The sequence below is a fragment of the Echinops telfairi genome, unplaced genomic scaffold (genome assembly GCF_000313985.2).
Source record: "Echinops telfairi isolate 266 unplaced genomic scaffold, ASM31398v2 ScPeMD7_4;HRSCAF=17, whole genome shotgun sequence".
Lineage (NCBI taxonomy): Eukaryota > Metazoa > Chordata > Mammalia > Afrosoricida > Tenrecidae > Echinops > Echinops telfairi.
The window spans coordinates 5,159,788-5,178,472 of NW_022103900.1; the positions used below are offsets into that span (position 1 = coordinate 5,159,788).

At 43.2% G+C, this 18,685-nt stretch overlaps 1 protein-coding gene across 1 annotated transcript in view; it reads left to right on the plus strand.

The window, feature by feature from the left end:
* LRP2 (LDL receptor related protein 2) overlaps positions 1 to 18,685 on the plus strand; it is a 206,496-nt gene that overhangs the window by 109,713 nt on the left and 78,098 nt on the right. The window contains exons 31-36 of the mRNA XM_013004950.2: positions 2,786 to 2,952; positions 4,099 to 4,242; positions 8,442 to 8,551; positions 12,164 to 12,341; positions 16,952 to 17,165; positions 17,895 to 18,134. Coding sequence (XP_012860404.1) covers positions 2,786 to 2,952; positions 4,099 to 4,242; positions 8,442 to 8,551; positions 12,164 to 12,341; positions 16,952 to 17,165; positions 17,895 to 18,134 — 1,053 coding nt within the window. The remainder of the gene's footprint in view (positions 1 to 2,785; positions 2,953 to 4,098; positions 4,243 to 8,441; positions 8,552 to 12,163; positions 12,342 to 16,951; positions 17,166 to 17,894; positions 18,135 to 18,685) is intronic.

The window sequence follows — 18,685 nt, forward strand, 5'->3', positions numbered from 1 at the left end:
AAGGTGCGCATCATAGAATGCCAATCTTAATAGAAGAAAGTATTCTTGCATTGAGGGATTCTCCCCTTTCTTGATCCGTTCCTCATGACCATTAATGAACTTGATGTCTCTGCTTTCCCCCAGTCCCGATAGTTCATATTAGTGGGTTCATACAGTGCTTGTCCTTTTGTACCTGGCTTTATTTTGCACGATGTGCTCAAGGCTCATGACATCAACGCAGGAATCAGAACTTTGTCGCTCTTGCTGGGCCACTCTGGTCTCATTTGATGGATGAGATCCACAAAAAGTTCAGGCCTGAAACAATGCTTCAATTCATCAATTACTCTAATTCAGCAGAAGGAAAATTACCTATTTAAGAGAAGTACGGTATCAAGTTTTGAGTGAATAAAAATTTAAACCTCCCTATAAAGTTGGGAGAGGTGTTTTGCTTTTACTGAACCAATGAGAATGTATACCATATAATCAATAAGTAATTAAGTCCTGCATCCATATAACTCCAAGAGGCATCCGAAACTAATAGAGCCTTCATTTCTTCTTTCTGCAGTTAAATCAAATTGCTTGAGTGCTAATTTGATATTCAGTAAATAGCGCCTGGTTTGCACTTTTTACAGAGTAGTGATTAATAACAGGTTTCACTGTCCGTGAGACTGGCTATGTAACCTTGGTTAAATTAATTTCCTTCGCCTCCTTTGCAAGTTGGCTTTGGTATCAACCACCTAACAAACAGGAACATGAGAGCTAAAGCGTGTGAAGCTTAGGGAGATGAGGTTAGTGAAGTAATACTTGCCTGGTACACACAGAACATGTTTCTCTGTGGCACGATGCTCAGAAGAGGATACAGGGTGCAAAACAGAAGGTCAGTGGGTCAAACCCACGTACTGCTCCACAGGAGAACGATGTGGCAGTAGAACTCCAGTGTAGTCCTAGGGGGGTCGTCCTATAGGGCCGGTATGAGGTTGATGACAGGTATGGATGACAGTGGCTTTTTGCTCTCAATGAAGAGAGTGTTGGTGTTACAACAGTTAAGTGCTCGGCCGCTGCCCAAAAGATTGGCAGTTTCCAACCCACCCAGTGGCTCCATGGGAGAATGGCCTGGCCTTCGTCTCTGCTCCAAGACCCGGTGGAGCTGTTCTAATCTGCACACAGGTGGTCACCAGGAGTCAGAGTTGATTCAACACCAACCAGCCACATGATGCTCAGCAAGTGGAGGCCGTTGCACGGGCCCCTGTAGTTGTCCAGATGAGAGGTGATGTGGACCAGCTGAGAGAGCCGGGCTGCCCCGGCTCCCACTGGCTTCAGCTGAGCAGTTTCGCAGGTTTGTTGAGATGGTCTGAGACAGTGGTTCTCAACCTTCCTGATGCTTCGACCCTTCACTACAGTTCCTCATGTCGTGGTGACCCCCCAACCATCAAATTACTGTCACTGCTACTTCCTAGCTATAATTTTTCTACTGCTATGAATCGGATGACCCCTGTGAAAGGGTTGTTTGACCCCCCAAGGGGTCCCGACCCACAGATTGAGAACCGGTGGCCTAAGGGCTCTGTGTTGCTGCACCTTTTAGGAAGAGAGCCAATTGATGCAAAAATAGCAATTTGTACTGAGCTAATGAATGCTGAGTTATTCTTAGTAATTGAAAAGTCAGAAACAAGGAAAAGCTAGTGAGATGTGAGAAAACAGGAAAAACGAGAGTCAAAATAGTTTCCCCAGATGATCAAAGTAATGACCCCATAATTTTTTTACCTCTTGAGGTGTATGCGGTATTTTGAAACCTTATATTTTGTTTTTATAACATGAAAACTCACTTCTAAAGTTGTCCTTTTCTCAGACAACACGAGGAAAAAGAGTACATTATCAGCATTTGTAAGAAAAAAATGTGTTATTAAAAAGGAGGGTGCCCTGAGTGAACCCTTAGTTAAATGAAAGTGCTATGGAATGCTTAAATTGTCTCACGGCAGAACAATGAAAGTGTACTTTTGAGAAGTTTAGTGGACACTACAGTCTATATCCATTCATCTACGAAGTCCTGCATTAGCATTGCCTCGAGTCCTGCAGCAGGCTCTGGCGATCCTGTCCTGAGCAAACTAGACATGGCCGCTTAATCAGAACACTTGTGTGGAGACAGACATTAGTCACATAACAGTTCATGGGGTTTTAAATGTATTAAAAGGTGAAGTTCACCTGCTGATCAAAAGTTTGGCAGTTCAACCCTGCTAGAGGTGCAGTGGGAGGAAGACCTGGAACACCGCATGTGTGAAGGTTAAAGCGTTGAAAACCATATGGGGCATGGGACCCATGCCACATGGGGTGACCAGGCATCAAAAACAGACTCCCTGGCATCTACCAACAAGTCTTGTTTTTCTTTCTGATTTTGCCTAAAACTAATAAATTGCTGTTTGGCAAAAGTATCCTAAAATCACACTGTCTTTCATCTCCTGGCCCCTCTTTTCCTGAGTTATGCAGTATTACTGAGGTTTGTCTGTCTGTAGGGAGAGAACTGCCCGATGAGGAAGCTTATCAACCCTGGATGGTTTGTCCTGTAATTAAAGACTCAATGACTTACTGGTATGCCTTGGAAAAGTCTTGGAAACACCGCTGTGTTCTTAGTTAGTGTCCCGGAAAGTATGGAAGGCCCACGCTTGCCCGATGATGTCGCCGCCGCAGATTGTATTTATGACTGCAGTGGGGTTTTATTCTCTCTGATGGTAACAATCCACTGCCTTCCATTTCCTCACATGACCAACAACAGTGGAATATAACGTTGATGGATGTTCTGCTGTTTTCACAGATGAAAAACCTTTCTTAATAACGGTAAGACAGCGTGTAATTTTTGGGATCCCCCTGAATCCTGACGAGAAGGGCAATGATGCCATGGTCCCCATAGCAGGGCTGCAGAGTGGCTATGATGTGGACTTCGACTACTCAGAGCAATTCGTCTATTGGATTGAGTACCCAGTAAGTATAGAAAGGCATTTAATGTGCGGAGCTTGCTTTTAAGGACTGTGCTGGCACCGATGTCGTATTGTAGAATCACTTTTGTTGGGTGTATAAAAGGGAAATGGTCCAGAAAGAAATGAATTTACCACCGAGTTGTTTTTTTTTTTAATTCAGTGAGAGGTATAAATGTGAGGTTTACAGGGATAAAGATCAGGCAGTTCTTTATCCTCAGGATAATAGATAACATTGACGCCATTGGGTATCATGTATTTATCCAGCAAGCATTTGTTGAGTGCCTACTCTTTGCCTGCATTGAGCTAGCTGAATACATGTTAAGTGGTCATGAAGCTTGTGATTCTCACTTGTCAGCTGTCTCATTATTTGACAGTTTGCATTTGCAGCAGTAGTAACAAATCTGCAAATAACGTTCTGTGCATTCATTCCATCACCAATCTGCTGCTAGTGAATGTGGAAATGTGAGGTTGTGATGGTTAAAGTTATACGACAACGTGACTGGGTCTGATTCTCTATAGTTTGGCGGTTATGCAGCGACACAATTTGAAGGTTATGTAACGATGTGATCATCCTCCGTTTTATGATCTGATGAGTCATACTCCACTTTCCCTAACACCTAGGATCTTGGTTTGAAACGGAAACATGCTGATGAGTGAGGAGTGGGTGTGGAGGGCAGTGATATTGAGACCAGCATAAAGTGATAACCACTCAAGTTGCAATTCTTGAAATTCCTGCTAGAGCATTTGGTGTGGTTACTCAGTACCTCACCCAGAATCTTTAGCCCCCTGGTGAAAATGAGTAGTCCTCAGTCCATCCTGTCCCACGGGGCTGCATGACTCTACCTGGGGAATGAATCGTTCAGAACACAATTGAAGAAACAAAAATTATTGATGTGTTTGACACTTTTCACCTCTACCTTGAACAAACATATCCCTGGCCTCCTCGTTCAGAGGAGTGTTTTACAAAGCATCGCTGGCATGAGCATTAGGCACAGTGAGTTAATGGCACTGAACATTTGTCTGCCTTTTATTAAGTGTGAAGGATGTCAAAGAAATACAGCTGCTGGCAGTAACCACAATGAAGAACCCGCTTTCATTCCGAAGCCATGGCTTGGAAGGGCTCACCTCCTGTCCCCGTTTTTCTCCCAAGGGTGCAATCCATAGAGTGAAGACAGACGGCACTGGCAGGATGCTGTTTGCCCCTGCCTCTCTTGTGGGATTTCCCAGAAGCTTGGCTGTAGACTGGATATCAAGAAACCTTTACTACACTAGCCCTGGAACTCAGTCAATCGAGGTAATGGTCCCATAGTACTGCTTTTACCAAGACTGGTTTCTGACTTAGGTAAAAATCTCTTCTCAGAAATGCTTCCCTAGGGATTTTGAAATCATGTTAGGGGACAGGGGAATTGCTGTGAGGATTGACTGTCAAAGTCTCTGAAACTAAGGAGTCTTCCTTCTGTCTGTCTGTGTCTTCCTAAATAGATATACTACCTTATTCCTTAAAAAAAACACATGAACACACAATGGAATTTTAGGTTATTTATAAACAAATTTTGGGGAGGAATTCAGCATAAAGGGGAAGCTTATAGCAGGAGGGGAACTTTTGCCATAATGCTATTTAGGTTCTAAATTATTTGTAGGTTACCTCAGCTCTTAGATGCAAATCTTTCTATGGCTCCAATATAGTTTTCTAACCAAAATAGAAAGTAGAAACTTGATTCTAATTCCTTTGATATTCTCATCTTGGCGATAAATGCTCTTTCTACTCTAGCTCCCAGAAGAAATTCTAGATGGAGAGTAGGTATGAAATCACATGAAGTAGTTCAGAGGTAACTTGACCAGTATTGGTTTTGACCCATTCTGGGACAAGGTTAAGATATGTAAGGGATTGTTAATTCACAATGATTAATTCCCTACAGAAGAGGGAAGGTTTTGTGGGAAGCATGATTGGCAGGGCTTTTGAGAAAGATGCTCTACTGCTTTGGGCGGGTGGTTCTTTGCGGCTTTCAGAAAGAGGGTGCTGAAGATGAGCATGCATACAACAGCCTGGTGGCGGAAACAGAGCAGATTTGCTAGTGGGGATCACAGGGGCGTAGTGCTCTCACAAGCACCGGCTTCCTTGCTCCTGACAACACTCTCCAGGATAGCCACGCTGACAATGTGTGCAGAGACTAACCCAGATGATACGCCTGCTTGATTGTAGATAGGAACCTGAGGCCCACAGAGGGTAAGCAAGTGCTCATCTGCACTAACTAGTGTTCTGTGCATTTATCAAAGCCACCACCTAGCAGTCCAGACTTGTTTAACCCCTTTGACAGTGACAAAAGGTACTTTTATAATAAAACCACAGCAATAAAAACAAAACCCACGCTCTCTTCAAAATATAATTTATTGCCTTAATCCCAAACCCACATCGCTCTAGAATATACTCCATGCAAAGCTGTTTTAATTGCAGATGACAACACATTCTTACACACTATCCCTTGGATTCTTGCGATGTATGTGTGTGTGTCTTCCCATTTAGACCAATCATTTCCTAGAAGCAGCAGAAATGCTGTCTCCGTTGGGGTATTAGGTACAATCAAAGACAGTCAAAACATTGCTGTGAATGCACGCATGTCCTCGTATGTATGCGAGGGAGCCTCAGAAATGTGATGAAAAGGTAGTGACATTTTTCAGTGAGATGTTTGAAGGCCCTTGTATTGGTAAAGTCACTGTGATCATAAATCTGCACAGCTGTAACTGTGCCTCACTACAGTGTGGTAAGAGGAAAGAGAGTTTGGTTTGGAACGCAGAACCTTAGACTGGCTGTGAGTCTGGCTCACTTCTCATGTAGTCATTCAGCGAGGGGGAGGATGCTCCTTTTTTCTGCTTCTGAGTGGGCCACACATGGAAGAGCCATCAGGTAAATACCTGTGAGCTAGCTGCGGTAACAGTAGTACCTGCTCTGTGCTGAGGATAGGGTAGAAAGGGGTGGGACAGGGTAACAGGATTCCCATTAGTGGCCACTCATGCACCAAGTCTGAGGGACAGATGTTCATTTCTGCCAAATGCAGAAGTAAGGAAAATGAGTCCCAAGTGGAGACAAATGCTTGGGGATGAAGACCCTCTGCTGTGAAAACAGTTTCGAAAGACAGCACTCTACTTCTTTCACACTTTTGGTAAATTGCTTAACTTCTGAGCCTCTAATTCCTTGCCTATAAAACATGGGGCAAACAGCTCCGTAAGGACATCTCAATGGTAAGGTAGCCTATGGATTTCAGAGCAGTTTCCCTCACATCACTAATATCCGTAGAATCTCCATAAAACACCTAAGAGAATCATGATCCCTGAGTAGATTACACTTTTTTGGCTTCCATTGGGTTCCCCTTAGTCATTTTCTTTTAACTCTTGATTTGAATTGGGTGGAGGTTTAAGGAGCAGATGATCAATTTTACTTTCAGTAATTTGTATACATTTTGTTCCATCTCATTCATTATCATCCCCTTCAGTTGTTTTCACGTCAACAGTCAGTGGCTAATGCCTGGTAAATATTAGATTACAGGGGTGTAACGTGGATAGTACGCCTTCAGCGTAGGACAAATTTATATTTCATTTCAACTTGAACTTGGAAGAGGAACATCGAAGACTTCGTTTTCCACTAGGGGTAGCTGTGTACCCATTCACGGAAGGAATTTTTGTAGTTGAAAATTGAAACTAGTCTGAAGGAGAGGGAGCTTGATGTATTCCGGGAGACAAGGAAAGGCATTTTCCTTGAATCTAATAAAATTTAGGTGCCCAAAAGGGAGACAGATTGTAGCAGAGAGAAGCAAATTGAAAAGGGAAAAAAATTAGTTCAAGTAGGAGTAACCAAACAGAAGGGCAAGAATATCAACAGAAGAGAGAGAAAGAGAAGGTGAGAAGAGAGGGTGGCAGACACACAGACACACGTAAGTAATACATTTTTGTATTGAAGAACAGTTTTATAGAAAAACCTTAAGACCGAAGGTATTCCTTCAGTATTGCTCGTTCCTATAAGAAACTGATGAAAGAATGCATTCTAGTCTAACAATGTGTATTTCTACGATACATTTCAAGGCTCAGTTAACATTGTGAGTACTCTCAAGGAATAATACAGCAATAAAAAATTAATATATAATGCTGGGGTTGCCCCAAACCGAAAAGATTTCCTCATCATCCTTCACATGGGTAGCACAGAATTATTGTGCTGATTAAATATGGTGGTGCTAAGCAAAACGCCTGTTACATACCTGTTTCCCCGAAAGTAAGACATCCCCCGAAAATAAGACCTACTTACAGTTTTCCCTCTCGCTGAAATATAAGGCATCCCCCTGAAAATAAGACCTCCCCGAAATTAAGCCCCACCGAAGCGACCGTAACTCTGGACTCTGGACCGTAGACGCGCAGCTCACTGTTGGCTACAGTGCAGCCGGAGCAGACAGGAAGTACGAGGTCTCTTAATAAAACAATAAATGTGTACCAAATTCTTCTTCATGGAAAAATAAGGCATCCCTGAAAAGAAGACCTAGCGCATCTTTGGGAGCAAAAATTAATATAAGACACTGTCTTATTTTCGGGGAAACAGGGTAGTAAGTGCTCAGTAACTCGATCAGTAAAAATATTAAACGCAGTTATGCTCGGGGCAGTGTTGTATGTGTACAGCGAAACCTGTAGGAGCTGGAACTTGATGGGCCTGTTTTCCATCTTTGATAGGGTCCATTCTTACCACTTTTCTGTTGCTCTCTTATTAGTAGAAAATATCTGAGTTTTCCTTCTCTGACAGGTACAGCCTTAAACAGGTGCTGGCTTTTATAAGTTTTATTGTATTGACTCACACGCCTGTGAGCGCTATGTGGAAGGCGGTATTACCTTGTTTCACATTTATAGTTAGGACTTGTCAAGGCAGATAACTGAACTCAGGAATTTTTTTTTTTTTTTTAAACTCAGACCATCGACTTGCAACAGAATTCGCTCTAACTCCGAATGACTTTAGATAACGTTGACTCACTGTGTTTGCAGTGACCTTCACCTGGATGCCATTGCCGGTTCTTGGGGTGCAGGAGGGTTGCGGAGTTTACATTTGTCTTCCAGGGGTTGCTCTTGGTGTTGTTTTCAGGTGCAGTCAGTTGGAGCCTGTGCGCAATAGAAGAAAACACTGCCGTGCCCTGCACCGTCCTCACGGTCTTCCTATGCTCCCGCCCCTGTTGCAGCCCCTGTGTCAATCACGTTCAGTTTTCCCAAGCGGTGGTTCTGGTGTGCTGCCCATTTGACATGTTCTCTCTTCCATGTCAGTTTCCGCTTCTGAAATTTAGATGAATCGAAAACAGGAATTGGGGCGGTGACTTTGCTTTTTCTACTTCCGTCTTCTGTTGAGTAGATTTCCTCCTGGCCCTGAAACACACCCAACCTTAGCCCTGCTTTGGCTCTTGTTGCCTACGTGGGTCTCCTCAACTACATCTCTCTTTGTTTCGGTGCTCTGGTTTTGTGCTGTAGGTTTTGACGCTCAGGGGAACTCGCCAATACGGAAAGACTCTGATTACCAATGATGGGACAACTACCGGAGTTGGTCATCCGATTGGCATAACTGTTGATCCCGCCCGCGGGTGAGTGTTAACGGCACACATTTTCTTCACAGCTTCTTTCTTATGAATGTAATGGTCTGATATTTGAAACGAAGGGCATTTTCTGACTCCACAGAGCAACATTTGAAAATTAAAAATCTCAATGAGAAAGTGAGCTCTGAGTTGTATGTAACTTGTGTTTTATTCTTGTTGCTCTTTAAATTAATAAAGTGAATCCCCCAGCAAGCCAGAATTTCAGGAACTTGAAGACAGATTGGAGAAAGAACACAATACATTCAGAATCTGGGCTCTGTAGCATGGGAAATAGACTTTGAAGGATGAGAAGACTCCTAGGAGGTGAAAAGTGGATTGCAACCAGAGAGTGGAACGTGAGGCACAGAATCATGGCAGTGTTTTGTGTGACTGTATGATTGTGATTGTATAGAACCAGAGGCAAGCTGACCAGATGGGAGATCACAGCTCAGGTCACTGAGGATGACCTTTACTGTCACACGAAGGACTTGGACATTCTTCTTTTTTCTTTTTGGACATTATTCTTTTGAGTAGATAGGAGTAGCAGAGAAATCTGAGGAAAAGAGTGAAAGAACCGAGTATGTGTTTCAGAAAGATCGGGTTCCAGGAGAGAAACCTCAGACACAAGGTAGGAGAAAAGTAGCTTAATGAGTAGACTTGAATCCTTTGCTCCTTTTGACTGGTTATCTGTTTTAGTGATCTATGGTATTGTACTATAAACCAGAATAAGAGATTGTAAAATATTAGCTCCCCCCCCCCTTTTTTTTTTTCAAAAAAGAGGTAGCCATCTCTTTCTAGTTTCTATTTGAAAGCCAGCCAAGAACTGGAATAATTTGATTCATAGCAACCCCCCTGTGGGTTTCTGAGTCTGCAACCATTTACAGGAGTAGAAAACCCAGTCTTTCTCCTTGGACCTGCTGGCAGTTTCAAACTGCCACCCATGCAGATCACAGACCAATGCATAACCATGACACCTTCACCTGGTGTATTAGCTAGAATACATTAATTGTTAAACTCAGCAATATATAATGACTTTTGAAAAAAAGAGCCTATTTCTCTTTCATTTGGGTGGAACTGTACTCATTCGGGAGCCAGGCTAGTAGGAGCTCCGCCTTCTTCAGGCCATCCTGAGGATGAAGGTCAAACTCCACTTGAAAGAGATGACTATCTCTTCTTTAAAAAAAAGAAAGAAAGAAAAGAATCAGTGCTAGTGTTTTGCAATCCATTATTCTGGTTTCTAAGATAATAGATCCGTACATGCATAGCTAGTCAAACAGACCAGGGGTATTTTGAGTGGTCAAAGAATGAGCACCTAGGAACATTCTTGGAGTCTTTTCTGGATCAAAACCACGAGCAGTACAAAGGACTTTTGCTCTTGTTCCTTCAGCTAGAACTCAGCCACCCGACCACAGCACACTGTGCGGCAAGCAGGAAATGGAGTGCAGCTCATTTTCCCAGAAGAAAGAGGTGGACATGGGATTTTGGGAGAAGAAGCTGTCTTTTCCCAAGGTGCCAGAGTTGGGGGTATCAGTGGAGGGAGCAGTTACAAAGGGGAAAGGTATAATTTATAACCTCCAAACGCGTCTGGGGACCTGTGGTGGTCCACAGCGAGTAAAGGTTTGGACTGCTAGCTGAGCTGGGTACTTTGAACCCACTAGCTGCTCTGCAGGAGAACGATGAGGCAGTCTGCTTCTGTAAAGATTTGGAGCCCTGGGAACCACAGGGAGCAGTTCTGTTTGGTCCTATAGGGTCACTGTGATCCACAGCAGTGGGTTACCAGTAACCCTGGTTATGTGCTGGGCTGCTGAGTACAAGGCCAGCAGTTTGAAACCAGCAGTCACTTCTTGGGAGACAGAGGAGGCTTTCTACTCCTGTAAAGAGTTACAATTTCAGAAGCTCACAGGGGCAATGCTACCATGTCCTATAGGGTTTCTGTGAGTTGGAATAGATGGCAGTGAGATTTTGGGTTTTTTTGGGGGCACATGACTAAGGTTCACAAGGGCTTAAAAAAACAGGATGGAAGTGCTTCAGAGAGATGGTGGCTCCAGCTTGATGGAGGCAGTGCTGTTTGAAGGGGATCTTGAGGGGCACACAGCTTCTCACGTTGACTTTGAAAACTCAAGGCCAGAGCAGAAAGACAGAAAAGTGAGGTAACTGTGAGCAACCCAGTTCGCTTGGGAGGCAGTTGAAAGAGCTTAGAATTTGGCCAGAGGAGAGGTGGGAGGAGGCGGAGGACAGTTTTACACCCATAGCGTTGTGGAAGGTCGGAGAAGGGCAAGTTTTGAGAATGTCATGGTCAATGCTATTGAATCAGTTGCTGCAGAAAAATATCTCTGTGGACAGTCAGTAATAGAGGCCACTGGTAACATTTGGGAAAAGCACTCAGTAGAAATGGAAAGGAGGTGAAGAAAGAAAGGAAGAGGACGAAGCTGAGGAGTTTGGTATTGAGAAATTGGGTCAAATGCAGCTGGTAAAAGAATTTTTGATGATGGGAGACCTGATTTTATTTTGGGTGCAGGAAAGACCAATAATGAAGATGGAATTAAAGCGACAGGTATGGGGCGCTCACGAGCTAGAGCTTTATGAAAAGCAGGAATGACTCTAGAACCACACGGGGGAAACAATGAGATACCACGTGATTTGCATGTATCCATGTAAATAGCACACACATGCCTAAAATGTGCACAGTACTCGTCGTAAACTAACGCATAAGAGGGTTGCACAGTTTGCAAAAATCCGTATAATGTCTATGTTATTTGTGTGAAAAACACACCAATCACCTAGGGATTGAGAGGCCTCAGCCAAGGTGAGCTTGTTTAAATTGAACTCAGAATTCATGAAGGTTTTATGGTTTTGTCCAGCCAACTTTTAGCAGCCTGGCATAGGAGTGGAGAACTACCCAATAATAAAGAGCAGAAACTCAAGGTTAGGAATGTGCAAGGCAGGCATAAGAGAATAGTGTTCAAATGGTTACACATGAGGAAAGCAACTGGAGTTTAGGTAGAGCTTAACAGCATTGAGCAGGAGAAATCAGATGGCAGTAGGGGAGAGAGGAGAGAGTTTGGTCAAAGCAGAGAATTCCAAAATGTTGCCTGTTTTTTCTTCTATGCTCTGTTTTAAAATTAAAAAAAAACTCTGTTTCTTTTGTCACAGAAATCCGAGTAGGCAAGTAAGTGACATGATGGATTTGAATAAGAATGAGATAAGCCCAACTTAAAACAATAAAAAATTAGTTTTGGCCATCCCAGTGTATTCGCCTGCATGTCATTGTTTTCTAGCCGTTGATTATTGAAAAGAGGTCCTTTATTTGTTCTAAATTTCCTGACTATCTGGTTAGCTTCAAGTTTCAGCTCCCAATGGAACACTCTAGCTTCCTGTGTGACACCATTTTAAATGGCCTCGACCCCACTGACGACTAGAAGTCCACAGGAAGTCCACATCACTAGCTTTATACCCTCCATGAACTCCGCACCACGGTCTTTATGTTCCAGGTCTATGTCTCTGGATTGTGAACACTTGGAGACATGAAGCACACATTTTTCATTGACGTATTTACATGACAGACGCTTTACCCCAACCCACCTTTGATTCATTAAACGCTGGTGTCTTTCATGCATGTAGGAAGCTGTACTGGTCAGACCAAGGAACAGACAGCGGGGTTCCAGCCAAGATCGCCAGTGCTAACATGGACGGCACGTTTTCCAAAGTCCTTTTCACTGGGAACCTGGACCACCTGGAGTTCATCACTCTGGACATCAAGGAGCAGAAACTCTACTGGGCGGTCACCAGCGTGGGAGTGGTAGGAGCACCCTCTTTTGGCCTGCACTGCTAAGCTTGTGTCATTGAGCAAAGCCCCGTGGTATCTGTTTATGCCCTTTCTCCCATTTCTTTCCTGATTTAGTGATTTAAATGCTAGTCTTTGAACATTCTCTAGGCGTCCCAGTTATGAAGACGCCGAGAGCTCAGTGCCCCTCACAACAACACTCTTCTGTCATGTGCTTCTAAAATAGAGTCACCGTGGAAATGTGCCTGGTCATGTCAGACTCCAGGGCTGGCTTCATTGTAGTCTGCCACGAACAGCAGAAACTATAGGGTGCTTCGCTGAAATAGCATTTGCCCTTTACTGCTGTGCTTATGTGGATGATCTGAGGGGTAGGCACATCACCCCTAATATGTACTGATAATGGTGGTAGCCTTTGGGGGTTAAGGAAAAAAAAGGGAAAATGGAGTTCCAAGAGCCCCTCCCACCCCTATCATGCAAAAGCACTTTTCGGACTTTGATGCATTTGTGCAATGAGAAAGCTTCTCACATGAAAACGATCCTGGGAACAGAATGGGACCTGGATACTGAGCTTGCCCTTGACAGAATCCCACCCTCTCCCTCCCCATGTCGATCTGTGAACTGGTTAGTGGTGTGACTCTCCATCCTTAGACTCATGCTTCTAATCATCACACAACCCTGGCAGTGTGTCCTTAGCCGCTTCTCTCAGGTACGGTCTATGCCACCCGGAGCCTCTTCTCAAGCCTTGACTTGGTTCTTGGCCTTCATTCTTGAATCCTGATTTTTTCTTTTAGGATGAAGACATGGTGTCTTCCATGTTGTTCCCAGCAGTGACATCTGGTCACTGTTCAGAACCCTGGCCTACGGTTCTAACTCTTCAGCTGAGTTTAGCCAGCTAATCTAGATGTGGCCACTCCCATTTGAGTTCCCTCCAAGGTTATAGTCTCTGCACTGTCTCTTGAATTAGGCCAGACCATACCAACCTGCCCTTGTAAATGCTGGGTCCCTTGTTGAAAGACTGAGCCAGACCTTACTTGTCTCTCTCTCCAATGCCTAACTCCCATCCTGCCACACAGGAGGCACTCGAGACAGGTTTTGGAATGAGATTAAACTGGCTCTGCTTACATGGACAGGAGCCCTGGTGGCATAGGGCTTATGCACTGGGTTGCGATTCGCATGGTTATCAGTTCAAAACCACTGTAGCAGCTCTGCGTGAGAAAAACTGGGCTTTCTATTCCCATAAACAGTTATAGTCCTGGAAACCCACAGCGGGGTCTCTCTGAGTCAGCATTGATTCAATGGCAGCGAGTTTGTTTGTCTATCTTGAGGAGCCCTGGGGGCACAATTGTTATGCATTGGGCTGCTAACCACAAGATCAGCAGTTCAAAACCATTAGCTGCTCCATGGGAGAAAGATAAGGCTTCTTACTCCCATAGATGTCTGACAGTGTAAGACATGACAAAATAATAATTTATAAATTATCAAGGGTTCATGGGGGAGAGGGTGCAGGGAGGGAGGGGAAAATGACCTGATACCAAGGGCTCAAGTAGAAGGCAAATGTTTTGAGCATGATGAGGGCAACAAATGTACAGATGTGCTTGACACAATGGATGGATATATGAGTTGTGATAGGAGTTGTACGAGCCCCCAATAAGCTGGTTAAAAAAAAAAGGGTTTGAGATGGACCCTGTCCTGTAAGGTCACTATGAGTCAGAATAGACTCGGTCGGCGCTGGGTCCTGGGTCTGTTGAAGGAGCCCTGGTGACAGTGGCTCACCCATGGGGCTGCTGGCTGTAAGGTTATTGGTTAAGCCCATCAGTTGTTCGCAGGCAGAAGGTGAAATTATTTGCTCTTGTAAAGAAGTGTCGCCTTAGAAACCCAAAGGGATAGTTCTCCTCTGACCTGTGGGTTGAGTCAGACTGACTCAGTGGTAGTGGGTAGATCTACATTGTGGTTTTTCGTTTCATTTTGCGTTTTGTTCTTAACATTGTGATGTCACCACCCCCTCCCCGCCCTCCCCTACCCTCACCCCCACCCCCCTGAAGCAGCAGGGTACTACTTATCATGTCCCTTAGAAACTTCATTCTTTTGACATAATTTCCAGTATCTCAAAGTCATTTTAATGAACACATATTAAACCTAAGCTAGTTGCTGTTGAATCCATTTCAACTCACAGTGACCCCCTCTAATAACTATGCTCCATAGGGATTTCAATGACTTATATTGGAAGCAGGTTGCCAGACTTTTCTTCTGGGGCACCCACTTCCAAGGTGCGCTACATTTCCTTTTCTTCCTTTTTCCCTTTTCTTGTTGAGAATAGACATAGCGGGACATACACCAGGTCCGCAGTTACTACGTGTTCGATTCAGTGACGTGATAACACTCTTCAAGCTTTTCAACCCTTCCCATCCTCCTTTCTGAGTTGTTCCTCCATCAGCAACACACATTCAGGACCCCATACATGTCCTATCCAACCTTGCTCCTGTCAATTTGATCATATACAGGTAGTTCTTGCAAGAACATTATGACCAAGATGAGTGTCTTTTACTGGTTAAACTAAACTATTGTTTTAAGACGACTTAGGGTATTTTTTTTCTTAAAGTTTAAAGATTATCTCAGGGCAATAGTTAAAAGGGGTTCACCATTCTCCATGGCTACAGAAAGGCCATGAGAACTTGAAATCCTGTCCTGCCCTTTACCTCTTTGGATCAGGATTCTTGTACGGGAGTCATTGACTAAAAGGCTCCGTCCTGGTAGTCAGGCACCATTCTTGTGGTCTCCTGGCCAAAAGGAAGACATTCATGGGGACAACCACACAGTTCACGGTCCCCTCCTCCTTCTGATGCTCTTGGCTCTCTCTGGCACGCCCTATGAATAGAAGCTAATCGTGCGCTGAATGCTCCCTTGATGCCAGACCTTTGCAGTAAGCTAGGCTCCAGAACAAAAGCACCAAACCCATCGTTAGGCCAATTAACTGAGATTTTCCACGAACGCACATTTGATTCTACTGAAAGTAGCTTGAGCAGCTATTCTTTGTGTTCTGATTTCATTTGGGGGAAGATGCAGATCGCGTAATTCAGCTTTCTACAGATGTACAACTTATTGACAGCAATGACAGTTCTTGGCTGTCCAATCCGTCCCTCAATTAGCAAGGGTCTTTCTGTCACAGTCACCCTCCCTTTTCCACCATCATTACACTTTTTCCCTTGGTAACTACAAATATATGTTGTCTCTTTATATTGCTTTTTCTTGTCATTTTGTGTGAGATCTTACAATATTTGTCCGTTGTGATTGGTTTATCTCAGTTAGTATAATGTCTTCAAGCTCCACCCATACCGAAACATGTATTTGTTATTTTATGTTTTGTTTTTGCTTAAAAAAATAAAAATCTTAGCCATTCTCAAAAAATCTCACTTCCATTGATTCCCCCTGCGTGTGACTACATGACAGAGGAGAACTGCCCCTGTGGGTTTCTGAGGCTGTACATCTGTACAGGAGTAGAAAGCCTCATATTTCTCCCTTGGAGCAGCTCTTGGTGTGAACTGCTGACCTTGTGGACTGAAGTCCAATGTGAAACCACCACGCCACCAGGCTTCTCACGTGGCCATCCTAGTGGGAGTGAAATGGCGTGGCCATCCTAGTGGGAGTGAAATGGGATCCCATTGTGTGTTTGATTCTGGTGACACTGAGCACCTTTTCATGTTTGGCAGTAATTTGAATGTCCGTTTTGGTGAAATGTCTATTCAAGTCCTTTGCTCATCTTATGATTGGGCGATTTGTGATTTTATTAAGTTGCTGGGGTTTTATATATCTCTTGATTATTAGCACTTGAAGATCTATGGTTTCCAAAGATATTCTCCCAGTTGGTAGTTTTTCTCTCACTTTTGTTATTATATTAGATGCATGTTGTTGTTTTAATACAATACCACTACCCTTTGTCCTCATCCAATCTTGCTATTTTCTGTGATTATATGAAGCATGATTTTATATATAGGAGTCCTGGTAATGATGTTAACTTTTTCACAACCAGATTATTATCTGATTTTAATTTTGTATTAATTCCTTGGGTTTTCACAAATACAGGAATGTTGAAATTAAGGGGGAAAAGTTTTTGGTTTTTAAAAAAAAATAAATTTTGATACAATTATACGGGACACATCTGTCCCAAGTGGACTTTGGTATTAGGATTGATGGAGTGAAGCTTGCTTCTTTGACTCATGCAGTTATACATGTCCCCACCAGGTGTCAGCATGTATTATAGCTGGAGATGAGCCTTTTCCAAGAAACCTGAGAGGCTGAAAATGTTTGGTGGGAGATAGTTGTCCCCTTGGTATGAAAGGGTTAATCGCAGGGTGAATCAGCACCTTTGTAATGGCTGACAGCTAGACATTAACTTTGTTCCTTGATTAAAATATTCATGAAGGGACTAGACCTTCAGTTGTGTTTTCTTCAACAGGCATCAAAGGAAGCTAGGTGATACATTTGAACTGCAGCTTCCTTATCCATACCCTCCTGACTGACTAGCTGTGTCCGTCAATTCAGAAAAGAGAACTCTGTTACTGGGGTAGAGTGCTATACAAACATGGGTATTCGTGTAAGTAAAACCAATGCAAAATCTGCTCCTTTAGATTGAAAGCGGAAACGTGGACGGTACAAATCGAAGAATCCTGGTATACCAGCTCTCCCACCCCTGGGGAATTGCTGTCCATGGTTCCTTCCTTTATTATAGTGATGCAGACTATGAGGTCATTGAACGAGTTGACAAGACCACGGGAGCCAACCAAGTAGTCTTGAGAGACAATGTTCCAAATCTGAGATGCCTTCGCATCTATCACAAACCAGGTGAGTACTTGTCAGGGAAACTCAGTAAGGCTCCTGAGCTGGTTATCGTGACAGCGAGAATGGTCAGATACAGATGGCCGGACCTGGAGTAGCAAGCCTCATGTTCCTCCCAAGAAACAGTTGGTGGTTTCAAATCACTGACCATGTGGTTAGGAGCCCAAGTCATGAACCCCCATGCCACCATGGCTCCTTATTAACAGGATGGAATTTTTAATTGTAAAGGAATGCTTTAGACACTACCTATTCGAATGTTTCTCAATGTTTCTAATATACTTTTTACTTTTTATTTGTCCCTTTAAGTTAATGTTATGATACAGAGATCATGTTTCACAGCTCATAACTTTTAGTGTCCATCTAAAGATTACTAGATGAGTTTTTTCCTGTGTTGTAACCTGCTTTTCACTTTGTGTTTGTTTTTATTGCATGTGAATAAAAAGTTTTAAATATTCTTAATATACTTTGATTGATTTTGTAATTGAATCAATATACTTTTAACTTCCACGCGGTCAGCCTTCCTTATTCTTCTGTCATTGGTTGGAGAAAAACAATTGTTTTTCTCTATTATGCAATAGTACTGTTTTCATATTTGCTTTATAAGCTGTAGTCTCTGCAATGCTGCTTGTAGGTTATTGAACACACAGATACTGTGTGTTTGTTGTTAGTAGTAGTATTTTTTTTGCGTGGTAAGTAGGTCAAAAGTTCCAAACCTGATTTTTTTTTTCCATTTAGATTCTGCTGATTCCTCAAATGGCTGTAGTAACAACCCGCTTGCCTGTGAGCAGATTTGCCTGCCTGTACCCGAAGGGCTGTTCTCCTGTGCCTGCGCCACTGGATTTAAGCTCAATGCTGATAATCGAACCTGCTCTCCGTACAGCTCTTTCATTGTTGTGTCAATGCTTTATGCAATAAAAGGTTTTAGCTTGGAACCATCTGATCACTCACAGGCCATTGTGCCAGTTGCAGGCCCAGGTGTGTCAACATAAGTAAGATTTCACTTCATGAGGTATCAGATAGAAACCTTTGCTGTTATAAAAGAATTTCTTTGGAGTTTGAATTCAAAGTGTTTCTCAAACTTTAATGTGCAGCAGAATCACCTGGGGGGCTTGATGAAACAGATTAGGGGACCATCTGGATAGTTCCGATTCAGTGGTTAATGAATTTGTACTGAGAACATGATGGTGTTGCTCCTCCATGGATCGCACAAGCTCAGGAAAACACAGAATGGAGCAGGGCTTGCAAGAAATCTTTCAGAATTGGAGTTCGGAAGAACGATGCCTTATTTCTGACTGTTAGTAGGGACTTCGGGTAGAAGGGACTACCTGTCAGGCTAATAATAGTCCACAGTCTGATTTATTGTTGCATCTGTGGCGAATGAGCCCACTCTTAATCTCTCCATCCTCAGCATGTTTTTTTTTAATCGTTTTATTAGGGGCTCATACAACTCTTATCACAATCCATACATAAATCAATTGTGTAAAGCACATTTGTACATTCAGTGCCTCATCATTCTCAAAACATTT